This window comes from Ambystoma mexicanum, chromosome 2p (genome assembly GCF_040938575.1).
Source record: "Ambystoma mexicanum isolate Mex_15411 chromosome 2p, UKY_AmexF1_1, whole genome shotgun sequence".
Taxonomy (NCBI): Eukaryota; Metazoa; Chordata; class Amphibia; order Caudata; family Ambystomatidae; genus Ambystoma; species Ambystoma mexicanum.
The window spans coordinates 272799229-272813626 of NC_090923.1; the positions used below are offsets into that span (position 1 = coordinate 272799229).

General features: G+C 46.0%; 1 protein-coding gene across 1 annotated transcript in view; it reads left to right on the top strand.

Moving 5' to 3' along the window:
• Positions 1-14398, top strand: part of LOC138566368 (contactin-3-like) — a 1374021-nt gene that overhangs the window by 1119563 nt on the left and 240060 nt on the right. The window contains exon 14 of the mRNA XM_069643533.1: positions 12095-12212. Within this exon, the coding sequence (XP_069499634.1) occupies positions 12095-12212 (118 nt within the window). The remainder of the gene's footprint in view (positions 1-12094; positions 12213-14398) is intronic.

Sequence of the window (14398 nt, forward strand, 5' to 3'; positions counted from 1 at the left end):
TATTATTGTACACTGGATGTGTTGCAGTGTGTGGCTCATGCGTATTTTGTCACACTATTTAGCATTTCTCATCTCATCATGTCCATCTCACATGGATGGGTGACAGTACTCATTCACTGACATATGGCTGTACTTGTCAAATGTACCATGGCTAGGCTACATGCCATCTGTGTGCTGGCATGTGTCATGTATGTTTATTGGACATGCCACTCACAGGCTAATGTGTGATGGCAGTGCTACCCAGCATGCAGCAAATGTGTTGCTTTTCCATCTTGGTGTCCTCAGTGTCTGCTTTTTGCCTCCCCTTCCAACTCATTGACAGTGCATGCATGCCAGGGTTATTGTCATGTTGGACATGTGGAAATCATGTACTGGATCTCTGACTTGTAAGGCCTATGTGTGTGCTATGGTGCTCATGCCTGTTTCCATTTGTTGTCTTTCATGTTTTTGCAGGTGATGACGCACTTGATGCTGTACAGGTGGAGGAGATGGTGCAGACCTAGGAGGAATCTCAGGCACGACCAGGCACCAGTGGAGGACGTGGTGTGGTGGTGGGTGAAAACCCAATCTTATTGCAGAACATACTGTCCAGGGGTGTCTCTGGTTGCACCTCCCCAGACCTCTATGATTCAGGTGCTGAATCGGATGATGAGACAAATGTGCTGTCACAGGTGAGGGGATGGCAATGTTGGTAACTCCGCCTTTGGCGGTTACGGATGCAGAGTCACTCTCCACAACATCTGATCCTGTTCCTGGGCCTGCAGATCAGAGGGGGAATGCAGTCCTGCAGCCTCAGGCAGTGCCGGCACAGCAAGGTGCTGATCGCCTTGCCCCAAACAGGTGTGGTGCCCGCCGACACGGTGGCCGTGCGCCACCAGGCAATACTGTATGGGAAAACTCCATGTACGGTATTGCAGAACAACAGGGAGCATCAGTTGAAATGATGGCTCAGGCAATTGAGAGGGTGGCCACTTCCATTCTTCACCCTGAAAGTCAGATGGAGCAACAACAGCAGGCAACAGACTCCATTTGCAAATCACACAGGGAAGACATGTTGGCGTCCAACAGGGACCGACGGGCAGCACTGGAGACTCCTCGGGAAGCCATTTCTGTGGAGTCACAGGGCCACAGGGAAGCCCTAAGGTTACAACTCCAGTTCCTCAGGCAGACTCTAAGTGAACTTGAGGCTTCCCGAAATTTAAAGTCAGAACAGCAGCTGGAGCAGCTCACACGTTCACTCTCAGCTGAGCTGCAGGCAACTCGGGAGGAGATCCGGGCATCACGCGAGGCCATGCGTGCAGAAATGCAGGCAACCCGTGAGGTGCTGCATGGGGATCTCCGCACTATCATCCTCCAGAATCAGACATTCAACACCCGCATGCTTGCTGCAATGGAGGACCATACCAGGCCTTTGCATGGGCTGCCTCCCATAGCACCACCACCTCCTGATGCAGAAGCAGAGGGTAAAGAGAGCGACAGCAGCAGTTCTCCCACAATAGCGTAGCAGTGCAGGCCATGAGCCCATGGAGGTATTTTTTTTTTGCAACATCCACGCAGGTGGGTGTTGGTGTGCACCCTGTCCTTGAACGTCCTGGGTGGCCTCCCCCTTGTTCCCCACATGGCCATTTTTTTATTTTTTATTTTTTTATGTTTTTACAGTGTGTTGGCTTGTGTGGCTCCCGTGGGCATCCACTGTATATTCCATCTGGGCACATGCAGGCTTGTCCTGTGTTTGGGTTAGATGCTTGGGTTCCTGACACACACACCCCGCCTGATTCCCTTTCCATGGGCTTGCAAAGGGTGTGACCAAGTGACAGTGACTTACACAGTGACATTGGGCTCCCATGAACTGTGTGCACATCCCTAGTGGGGATTGTTGTTGTATTGAACACTGCATGGTGTATTGATATGTGCGAGTGCATCTATGTCTTCCTCCTTATTCACAGGTACCTTCTTCATGTATTCACAAGGCTGTTTCCTTTGCGGATGCAGTTCATCTTGTATGAAGTACACTGACACATTTGCCTAATATCAACACTCTGCAGTTGGAAGGGGTGGATTGCGCTACTTTGATTTGGTACTGTCATATTTTGGCAATGTTTCATCCTGTGTTGCTGTATTGTGTTGCTGGTAAGTATTTGGTCATGTGTGCTGTTTGTTATTGATTACTGGGAGCATATTGTCTGTGGCCTGTTTCCATTTGGGACAGTGCACTTTGTAACACTTGTGTCATGTGTTGTGCATTCCTTCATTTGCTTTCACATTCCATGACATGCCATGGTGTGTTGGGTAGCGGAGATGGGGAGGGATTGGGTGACATGGCACTGTTTTCATGTTCTATTTTGCAAGGGGGTAGTCATTCATGCAGCATAAATGTGTGTCTTTTTGTGACACAGCATTGGTTGTCTTTGGGTAGGTAGGGATGCACACAATGTAACACTTCCAGGTGACCAATCTCAGGCTGGTTTGGTTGTGACAGTTGACTGTCCCTTATGTCATCATCATTGATTGTCAGCTGGTATGTACCAGGGCTGTGTGCACTCCACAGGGGTGTGATTTTAGGTGAAGTAATTAGCTACCAGCTGCGTACGGGCAGCCTCACCACGTGCCCTTTCCCCTCCCATGTGCAGCGGCCGTGCATGTGGTTGGAGATGTGGGGGCACCGCCATGTCCACCGGCAAGCCACGGCGGGTTGCAACGTTGTGCAGGACACATGCAGCCACTATGATCCTGCACACTACTCGGGGCGCGTATAGCCCCCACATCTCCAACCACATGCACGGCCGCTGCGCATGGGAGGGGAAAGGGCACGAAGTGAGGGGGCGAAAGCTTGACTTGAGCACTCCGAATGTGTGCTCCACTATGCCCCGGGTTGCAATATGGGCTGTGTTGTATCTTACCTCGGGTGGTGTGGTGTGGTTCCGAATTGGCATCATCAGGTGGGTGCTCAGTGGGTAGGCACTGTCCCCTGGGGAGGTGATGATGGGTATCATTAGTGGGGTTGTGACATTACTCAGTATCTGACATGCATTCATGTGCAGAGGCATTTTGTATCACCATGCCGGCCACCTTCTAGGTCCCGGTTTAGGGCTGACATTCTGTAAATGAAACTGTCATGGGTGGACACTGGACAGCTGGCATATACTGACGTGATGATTCCGTTGGCATCACATACTACCTGCACGTTGATGGAATGCCAGTGCTTGCGGTTTCTATAGATGTGCTCAGTTGCCCTGGGACAACGTAGAGCCACATGGGTGCAATCAATGGCACCTAGCACTTTGGGGAAATGTGCCACCCCATAAAAATCCTGGATGGCAGCCTGCCTTTCGGCAGGTGTTCTGGGCAGGTATATGTGCCTGCGGACTGATGGGCGTGCAGTCATGATGGCCAACACCTGGTGAAGGCAGCGTGACTGCGTGGCCTGTGACACCCCCCCACTATGGCACTTGTCCGCTGAAATGAACCAGTGGCCAAGAAGTGCAGTACATTGAGCACCTTTTCCAAGGGGCTCAGTGCTTGGGAGCACAGGGTGGGTGATGTGAGGTCATCCTCCCACTCACTCACCAGGTCGATTATTATGTGAGGTGGAAACCTGTACCTCCCATACACCTGGTCATCAGGCATCCCAAAAAAGGCTGATCCTGGGTGTAAAAATTCTGGCCCTAACTATCCTCCTCCTCCTGTGGTGTCGAATGACCACTGCTGCGTGGAACGGTATATTCTTCGTAGCGCCTGAGCTTGTTTGTTGTTTGCACGCACTTTTATGCTGAGCGGGTCCGACGGATCCTGACGTCTCAGCTCCTGTGCCCAACACCATCACAAAGAGCCCCCTGAACGGACCCTGTGATCAGGAAACACTCTCGGGACGAGGCCAGTACGATGCGGCTGCTGTTGATAGAAGTGAGGCACTTCTCGGCGTAACGACACTAACCAAAACAGTGCCGTCCGCCGGTCCGAAGTCACCAGCATTACTCCCGGACTCCGAGGGCCAAACGAACGCCCATCCTAAACAGTTGACTCCCGCTGTGGTGGAGACACCCAAAATTTCAGTCCAAGCACTCATTCATACTGAAAGTATCGTAGGAACTGGGGCCAGCCCCCAGAATGAGACACGCAAGTCAGGAGCACAGATACTCGCATCTCCAAAGCACTTACCTTCGCCTCGCCTCCCAGCTGAGTGCCCTTGTCTCCGCATCTCCTCTGGGGGCCCTGCCCCGTGAGCGCGGTCCATGGATGAGACTTCTCCTGAGTTGGGCTCAGGGTGCGGTGGCTCCACCCCTCATGGAGCATGTGGCGACCACAGGAGGGGAAGTGTGGGCAATTGCATCAAAGAGGCAGATACTGTTGCTGATGAACTCAGCAAACATGGCAAATATGTCAAACAAGGGTATGGGAAGGAGGAAAATGTACTAAACTAGGCAGCTACAAAATGACACATGCACACTCCAAAAATGACGTCCAGGCCCACAGCTTGTATTAAAGCCCCTTACAAGAGAGGCCCTAAAGTACACAAACGCCTACAAACAAATAATCCTACACCCTCCATGTCAACAATAAGAGATTTCTTTTGTTTTTTAAATCGACGGGAAGGACTGCCTCAACGTGACCTTTCCGATGCAGAACTATTAGCAATTGTAGAAGATACTGCTATACATCTAACTAACATCAATTTACCATTGCTGGGGCCTGATCTCTCAGGAAGTAGGGTTCATTCTCTGAGAACACCTTCTCCAAAGCCTGGGCCAGTAAAATGGCATTTTGGCAAGCCGCCCCCTGTCTCTATTACACTGAGGGATAAACCAGGTATAAGTGAGCCTACTTGAGATAAGACACCTGAACCTTCAGTAACTCCACCGGTTCATGTATACTCCCCTTATAAATCTCAGGCTAAAGATAGTCTCAGGGGGGCGACTTGAAGAGACAATGAGTCAGCGTGGCCAACAGGGGTCCCCCCTGATATGCCTTTCGGGGAGTCCTGCCACCTTCCATCTGCAGCGGGCGAAAGAAGTTGACTTTTACAGGCATTCTGTCAACTGTCGCAAGAAAGAGAGGACAGGCCCACTCGTTCGATTGGGCTGGTGGATTCACGACACAGTGGAGCCCAAAAAGAGAATGGTCGGTACAAGGATGGTAATTTAAAAACTCCACCAACCAACCGTCGTTTTATTGAGATGTCATCCAAACCAGCTATGGAGACCCCCCAGAAGAAACTGGATGCCATGACGATTCACTCGACGGTGACCAAAGCCCTGGCACTGTTCAGGAAACTTTACGAATCCCTCAAAGAAACGCTTAAAGACCAAACTACGCTTATAGCACTTATGCAAACTAAGCTGATCTACTTGGAGGGCTATATGATGGCAAAGTTGCAAGCTGATCGGATTGATCTTGACTTACAGACAGATAAGAATCAGCAAAGCTCCAGTACCAATATAAAGATCCAGAACCCTAAAGCAAGGGTCCCAACAATAAAATCATCAAAGGAAACTCAGACTGATTTATCAAAACTTGATGCCCACGCGGTTACAAACTCTGTAACCACAAAAGTAGTGCCCTCAAGTGAAAAAGTCGACCTTTCTGCTAAAATCATCCGTCCGACTCCCACAGCCCCAGAGTCCACCACGAGATCTGAAGAGACGATACCCAATGGCAAACTTCAGAGACGCTGTACCCCAAAACCTAACGGCTCTGTCATGCAGAATTCTCTCAAAATGTCTACTGCATTGTCAAGGGAGCGACCAAACTCTAGTACATCAGGGATAAACAACCAGACATTTGGAATTTTTTACCCAAAAAGAAGTACACAGCCTTGACCCCAGAACCATCTAAAGAACGGCGGAACACCAAACCCTCCTGGGCAAAAAAAAGGCAGCTGTTTATATTTGGGCAACAAACCTGGTACGGCAGACTGTAAGCTGGAAAAGTCGGGCAAACTGCCCACTGGACATAAGAGAGCGACTAGCCCAGAAAAAAGTCATCCTATCAGCCCGGGAACAGTTCTAACTGAAGGAGACAGCATCGGAAGTGTTGAAGATCTAATGAACATGAGCCTATATAACGTTGAAGACTCTGTCTCTGATCTCCTGGAGATCATCCAGCAAAGGAGGAAAAGATCTGACTCTCAAGAACACATACTAACGGACGAACCTAAGATGAAAATCATGATAGTTGACACTCCATCCCCTGGTCTGAAATTACATAAAAAAAAACAGAACTTACCACTCCACTCGCTCAATCTTAGATCTTCAATTTCCAGAGAAAGACCATGCACAATGCGACAGATACCCTTGCTCCAGAAGTCAGCGCCATTTAAGATTACTGAAAAGACATGAGGCCTCAACCATGGACATTAGACGTGAGAGAAGGGAGACGGAAATGGTAGACCCAATTTCAATCAGGCGGAGAAGGGTCTGGTCTCCAATCCCTGCTAAAATTCACTACATCTCACTAGTACAGGAGTTTCAGCAAAGTACACAAAATCGTCCAACGCTTCGCCCCTCCCACTCTCATGGCGAGCATGTAACTTCATAACAGATCTCTACGAGAACATTTAAACTTCAAAGACTCCGCAAAGTAAAAGATAACTGGACACTGAACAACATGGCCTTACAGATCTTATTTAACAAGGTTAACTCGCTCCAAGTAAGTATCAGCGATGATATCAAGATACTTGAACCAAACCCGAATGGAAGGAAAGACAGCTTGTTTTTGCATATCTCCTCGCGTACTATGCATAAATGGCTGTGGGACTCAAAGGATAACTTAACGAGGTTGGGGTTTGAACTAAATGTTGCACAGGAGGGCTCCCCTATGAGGGAACCCCTTTGTTTGCGAAGGGGCACGGACAGACTAAGGTCACCCCAGAGACTTGTATCCAGACATATGTTCCAATCTTCTACTAGTCCTCGAAGAACAACAGTCCATCGTAAGATGTCCAAGCGCACCTGACGGACCACTCCGAGCCCTTATCAAGGGGAATCTAAAATGGCTCATGGTATTTGGGATCCACCTGAATATGGGAGAAAAAGCTTGCACCAAGATCATCGTGAAAATGAGAGACCCACGACTTCTGCTACGTTGCCCGAATCCAGGAGAATATCAAAGGGACCTGGTTTACAACAATGTAGAAATTCTCCAGATGACAAGAGGGATCATGAGGGCTTGTCAAGACACACAAGAAATGCCCCTTGTACTGTAAGAACACGAGTACCTAAAAGTGATAGGCCATCTCCTCTCAGGATGCTGACGAGACAAGCTTAGTCCTTAGTCAACACTACATCGACCGGCCCCCAGGAGTTCAAGATCAAAGAGTAAAATGCACATGCAAAATTGCATATGTGCTCATGGAATACGCGGGGCTATTCTCACTCGACCAGATCCTCTGACGTGAACCTGACAGATTTTGACACTCTTTGCCTCCAAGAAACGTGGATCGTCGATAATCCCCTGCTTGATGGATATGAGTTGGCCCACTCCCCTGCCTTAAAAGGCGAGAAAGGCAGACCAAGAGCTGGACTAATCACGCCGTTAAGAATGAGTTCCGGCTTGAGCTTAAATCAAGTGATATTAGCGACGGAATTTATCTTGGCAACATCTATTTTATGGTCGAAACCAACTACGACCAACTACAACGAAAGCCCTGAGGTGATTCTTCTACTCAACATTTATTGGAACCTTGTTAGAGTGGAGACCGAGAAATTTCTCGACCAGTTGGAAGCGTTACTTGATAGCTCCATGGAGAACCAGAAGTCTTCCCACATCAACATCATGGGTGATTTGAATGTTGATTTGTCCATGCGCCTGAACAATCCAAGGGGGAGAGCCCACTTATGCACTAAACGAATGGACTCTAGAGATTTACATAATCTCCACCATGCATTCACGACCAACCTCTCTATGATTCCGTCATGGCAGGGAAACAGTCAAGCGGCAATCATTGATTATATCTACACCACACGAAGCCTGTTGAACATACTGGTATCATTCGAGGCGGCCCACACCGATCACAGCGATCACAATATTCTCATCACTGAATGGCCAACTACGAAACCCTCAGTCACGTATACGACTGTGAATTTGGCCACTAACACATGTGGCAATAGAATATGGCTGTCAGAAAAGGCCATAGAAATTCTCACAAAGAACTACACTGAGCAGAACTATATTTACAATAATGTCAGCAGTGTGGACTATTCCTCGACTTTGGCAGCTTTAATCCCGCAAAAGAAAAGGTCCGGTATGCTCCCATAACCATCAACTCAGGCATATAATGCACAAGTAGTGGAAAGAAGGAAAGCACTAAGGAAATTAACGCGTGCAGCAAAAAAATCTAACTGCATAATTAAAACAGAGGAAGCAGCCTATGCGAGGAACTCCTATTGGTCCTGGCTGAAAAACACCAAATATAAGAGATACCAAGATGATGCGGAGGAAATGCTGTGTGTAATCTGTAGCAAGAAGCCAAGAGAGTTCTGGTCCTTAATACAAATGAACAGTGACACCCGACAGGCCCGCTAACGAATCCAGTAAGCAAATCAGATTGGACAAAAAATTTCACAACCATATACAGCGCAGCAATTGGAACCAAAGAGCAGAATCCTTTCTCGACAAATACCGTATGGAACATCTCTACCGAGCACGACCTCATACTAGCCAAGATAAGAAAACTTACCAGGTCTAGGGCCGCAGGTCCAGATGGTATAACCAACTTTGTTCTAAAGCAACAAGCATCATCTTGGACTTTTTTCATTTCAGAAGTGTTCAAAAAATGTGTGGAGTCAGCAACAGTCCCCAGTCTTGGAAGAAGGCGATTGTAGTCCCGATATTTAAAAAGGGGGCCAGGAACAATCCAAATCATTACTGCCCCATCGCACTCCTTGAATCAATAGGAAAGATCTTCGGTTCAATGCTTCTGGAAAACTTTCAACAGTGGACAACAACTTCAAAAACGGCAGACCCACTTCAAGCCGGTTTTGTAAACAACCTGTGCACGTCCGCGAATATCCTCGCAATGAGCACACTCAAAGCTAAGGTTCAAGAGGGACGTCCGAAAGTATACATCACATTTATCGATCTTGTTCAAGCTTTTGACCAGATCGACAGAACAACTCTTTGGGAAAAGCTTGAACAGTGAGTATGTCCCCCAGAAATCTTGAACCCTATCAAGGCCTTATATTCACGAACCTCGATGTGTGTGCGGCTCAACCAAACTGGCCTACTCTCTTCATGGATCAAAACTGAACGGGGTGTTAAACAAGGTTGCCCCCTGGCCCCGGCCTTATATAATGCCTATATTGCAGATTTTGGGGAGTATGAAAACTGAGTTCTCTCTTTTCCACCTACACTGGGAGATGCAAAAATATCACGCCTTTTGTATGCAGATGATATTATTCTAATGGACCACACTCCAATAGGTCATCAGAGGCAAATTACGAACTTTCCCGTATATTTGAAAGGAAATCATCTGCAGTTGAACCGCGAGAATACAAAGATCGTGATTTTCAAGAACCATAAGACCAAAGGAGAGAACTCCTTGTGGTCAATCGCCAACTCAAATATTTAGGAGTTATCCTAAATAATAACATCAAAGAGGTCCTGATACAAGAAAGCATGGAGAGAAAAACACGCCTCTTGATCTCTCAGTCAACCATAATCAACAGGAAATACGGACGATTCACAATCTCCCCGCTTCTGACTTTTAAAAAATCTAAAGTCATTCCCAGTCTCACGTATGGTATGGAAGCCATGCCTGGCTTTCCAGGTAAAATATGGCCAAAGTTGGAAGGTTTATACTGGAAGAACATCTTGAACCTGTCTACATCTACTCCTATTTCTTTAATCAGGAGGGAGCTGTCATTACAATCTTTAAGCTTGATAGTGGCCAGGAATGATCTTCTGTTGTATAGAAAAATCCTGCTACCTTCACCACCTTACCTTATATCCTTAAAGCCATTGGCAAAGAAACTGAAGCAGGGCCCTGTAAAATGCTATGCGATTGGCAATGCAGGAATAAACTACTGTTGGAAAAGGTTGGCAGTTCCGAAGTGGAATTCATTCAGAACCCTGAACAGGTAAAAAAACGGATTGTCGAATTGGACTGGATCCAAACATTGGAAGATGCTAGTTTAGTCAAATTGGTGTTGGACCTTTCAATCGATCTAACGAAAGTCAACGTAAGCCGCACCTAGTTGGCAAAATGTCCAGACAGGAAGCTTCGCAAACACTTTATGCGAATTCGCTTGAACATCTTGCATACGAATGAGATCCTCGCGAGGCGAAAACAAAGTTCTTCACCAAAATTGACACTTTTGCACTCAGAAGGACACGAAAGAAACCATAAAACATCTCCTTTTTTGTTGTCAGGGCTTGACCGGGATACGTTCTCGCCATTTAGGAAACTTGTTTAAAAATCTGCAGTTCTATGATGAAGAAGAATGGTGGTGTCGGCTCTTGATCGGAGAGAAAACATCCTGGGTAATTGCAGTGGTTGTTTTCTTGCAGGAGACTGGCCTTTTGGACAGACACATTACAAAAAACACCAAGTAAAAAACTGTTGAATGCACTCCACACACACACCGCTTTAGTGGAGGTAAGGTTTTCCCGTTGACCAGAGATTAGCAAACACCAGAAGTGGGATTTCGCAAAGACCCCACGAACGGATGAAGGATATTTACTCATGAAGACATAGGAAAAAACTTCTTGTAAAAATTGTTTACATTTTCAATTAAAACAAGTAATAAAAAAATAGATCATAAAAGCAAAGGTTAATTGAAATGATGATTTTGTTACTGTATACAAATACGATGCTAAGGTGGTCATATTTTGCTATAGTTGGCAGTCACACACGATCATTAAAGCTCTGTCCTTTTTGTCCATGGTGACTAGTACTTTGCCCAATGTCTGCCTGAAGAATTTTACGACGTAGAGGAATCGACCCTGCAGGACTCAGAAGCTTATGGGGTGTTGAATCTGTTAGTTATTATATGAATGGGCTAATATTAGGTAGAGAGCTAAGCGTATGCGTCAACCCTCCAGTGGAATTTGTTGGAGTGATTTGGAACCCTCTTTGATAACCTTGATCTTGACTATCTCATGCTGCCTCAATAAACAATCAGTAGACAAATGCTGTTCTGTGGTCCGCAATGTAGATCAGGGCAGCAGTTTTCAAAATGGCTCACAAATGAATGGTAGATATACAACAAGGCCACATCTGGCTAGGTGTTCTGGGTAAAATGTGGGTCATTTGACCAGGTGGAGAATCTGGCTGATCGTCGAGAAATGTATGGAGTGGGGGGCATGATAAAGTAATCTTATTCCATTTCTTGTGAGTGTCTGTCTGTGTTTTGCAAATATATCATATTTATGCTCTATACTCGTTTTTCGTTCAAACTGCAGCTAACATGCATATTGTTCCTGGGATAGGAAGGTTGCAATATGCACTGGTCGCTGGAAAGTAAAGCATGCAATTGTGCTACCAGAGAATGTCCCTACAATGCTTTGCATAGTAGGGATATTAAGGTCGAGTTTAGTTGGCCAGATAACTTTAAAGTGTTTATGATTTAGCGAACACTGATGAGCCAAAGTTTGACCATTATAAATGACGATATAGATCTATTTATGTTATTTAATTATTCTTTTTATAACGCCTCTAATACCATATCTGAGTTTGGTTTTTAAGTGGACATCTGGGATTAGAACCTTTGTTACGCTGCGTGGTCTTGCTTGCAAGACCAGCGTGTTGCTCCTGAGCTATCCTCTATTCACTTCTCAATTGAGCTTAAATTATGACGTTCAATATAGCTGGCATATGTAATTCTTTTAATTGTATCTGTAACAGAAAACAAACGAGCGTCCTTCTAATTTTCAATAAGAACTATTAATTAGAATTTGCAATTATTTTTAGATTGCATACTCGAAACTATGAAAGACCCGTACCTCGCTTTCTAAAACATGTATTTGCTCCTTTGATACAGATGTTGAGGTTATTTTTTAATGTTCTATTGCTGTTCTTGCAGAGGTCTTCACGTGATTCATGTTGTCATGTTCTTGCAGAGGTCTTCACGTGATTCATGTTGTGATTTGGTTCTTGCAGAGGTCTTCAGGTGATTTAATGATTCGGAATATCCAATTACAGCACAGCGGTGACTATGAGTGTGTGGTAAATACTGCTGTAGACAAAGTCTCGTCAGCTGCTCGACTAATTGTAAGAGGTAAATGTCAGATTTGCAAAATGCATTTCAACCTTGAAATCCTAAAAAGTGCAGGGACTATGTTATTTTTTCACATTTAGGTATAGCGGTATAACGTGTAATTAAATCGTAATATGTTTATTATTGGCAAAGTAATGTGTAAGTTTACGTTGTAAGTTTACATTGTTTAAGGTGCACTTATGATCAGTGTTTACTTATACAGACAAATGTAGTTATACCAATCACATATTGATGAACCCTGGATAAACCCTAAAACACTTGCTTTTCTCATGACCCCACATACTTGGGGGCGAGAGTGTCGTCATATGACTATCAGTGGGAAGGGCATGACTGCCTTTAATAAACTGTGTGCCAATATATATGGAGGTATTCATTAGGGAGGGCACTTGAATGCATTCCGTTATGATGTATTCACTGCTGGTCTCTGTTTTACATTGTATCAAAATATAAAGGAGTAGCTAATGTTAAGGACAAAATATAGTAAAATTGGCTAATGCAGTGCTGGGTTTCATAAGAACATGGTTTTTCTTACAACTAAGTTGGGCACACCGCATAATAAATGTGCAGTGTTGTTTAGTAAATACATTTTGATCTGAAATTGGCATGTGCACTGTCTGCAAGAAACCATTATCAGTGCTGTTGCATCCCCACGTGGTATTTGTTTAAGTTCAACGTGCCCTCGGCAAAGGGATAGGGTTAAATCAGTATCTCCTTCATAATTTCTCAACCATTCCCAGTCGGCAAAGGAGTAAGGCAGGGATGTGTCGTTACCTCCCTCCTGTTTTGCATCTATGTGCAAGGTATAATAGATGCAATAGTGGCTAACCCTGTCCTACGCAGTGATGCTGTCATCGACGCCAGCAGGCTTAAGAAACTCATGTACAATCTTTGAAGCCAAGTGTAAAAATTTACAGCTGGAAATAAATATAGGGAAAACAAAGGTGATGCTGTTCCGCCCAAAACACATGTGTTCCGCTCACTATCAATACAAGTCGTGGGAGTTTTGCTAGAACAAGTTTGTCATTTGGACTACCTTGGTATTCGATGTAAGGAGAATGGTGAATGGGCAGCGCAGATCGAAATATCTCAACTCAAATGGCACCAGTGTCACAACTGCATAGTGCTCGATCTATCACTGCCTGGTATGGGGGTGATCTATGGGGCTACGGAAACACAAGAGTGGTGAATATCATAGAAGTTAAGTTTCTAAAAAACGTTTTGGCCCTTCACTTGAGTGCCCCCTCTGTGTACGTCTGGAGTTAGACGTGCTTCCACTTGGGGATCTGATTGCACTGAAGCCTCTGTTATACTGGCTTAGGTTATGGCATGCAGAGGGTTTGGAAGCCCAGAAAGGAGGGCTGGTAGAGTTTATGGGCCTCATTACGACCCCGGCGCTAAACCATGGTGCTATTAGCACCATGGTCTATGCCGGGGTCCGCCATGGTGAATGGCGGAATTACCGCCACATTCCATGGTTGGCGGGGTGGTAATTCCCCATTCACCATGGGCCCTTCCCCATTCCCATTTTTGGCCCATAGGGCTCAATGGGAATGGGGAAGGCGCTAATTACGGCACCGTAAATTACAGTGCTGTAATTAGCTCCTAGGTCCCTTTGCGGGTTGGTTTTTTACCGCCTGCTAAAAGCAGGCGTTAAAGTGCAACCCGCAAAGGGACCGCGTAATCAGGCGTTATGGTTTTAAGGGCGCCGACACCTTTTACGGCACCGTTAACCCCTTAACGCCTGGGTTGTAATGAGGCCCGGGGGGAAGAGTGTGAAATGGGTTTCCTATGTGAAAGGATTACTATTGGGTATGGGGTTTTGGAAATTCTCTCTGATATGATATAATATGATATGGTATTTGTAACGCGCCTATACACAAGTGTTTCAAGGCGCGACGAGGCGGGGGGAACAAGGGGAGACAGACAACGATCCTACTAGGCCAGGTGTCATTCAGATTGCGCAAGTGCAAGGGTAGGGGGACTGGGAAAAGTGCAGGGGAAGGGGAGAGGGGAAGTGCAGTACATGGTTAGTAGAATACAAGATAAATAAAAGGGCCAACTGGTGGCAAGTGCAAGGAAAGTGCGGTACATGGTTTCAGTCCAGGTGAGATACGGTCCCTGAACTTGAGGCCAAGCACAAGTCTTGCAGTCATGTTCTGGATGAGTTCCAAAGGGCGGAGAGTAGA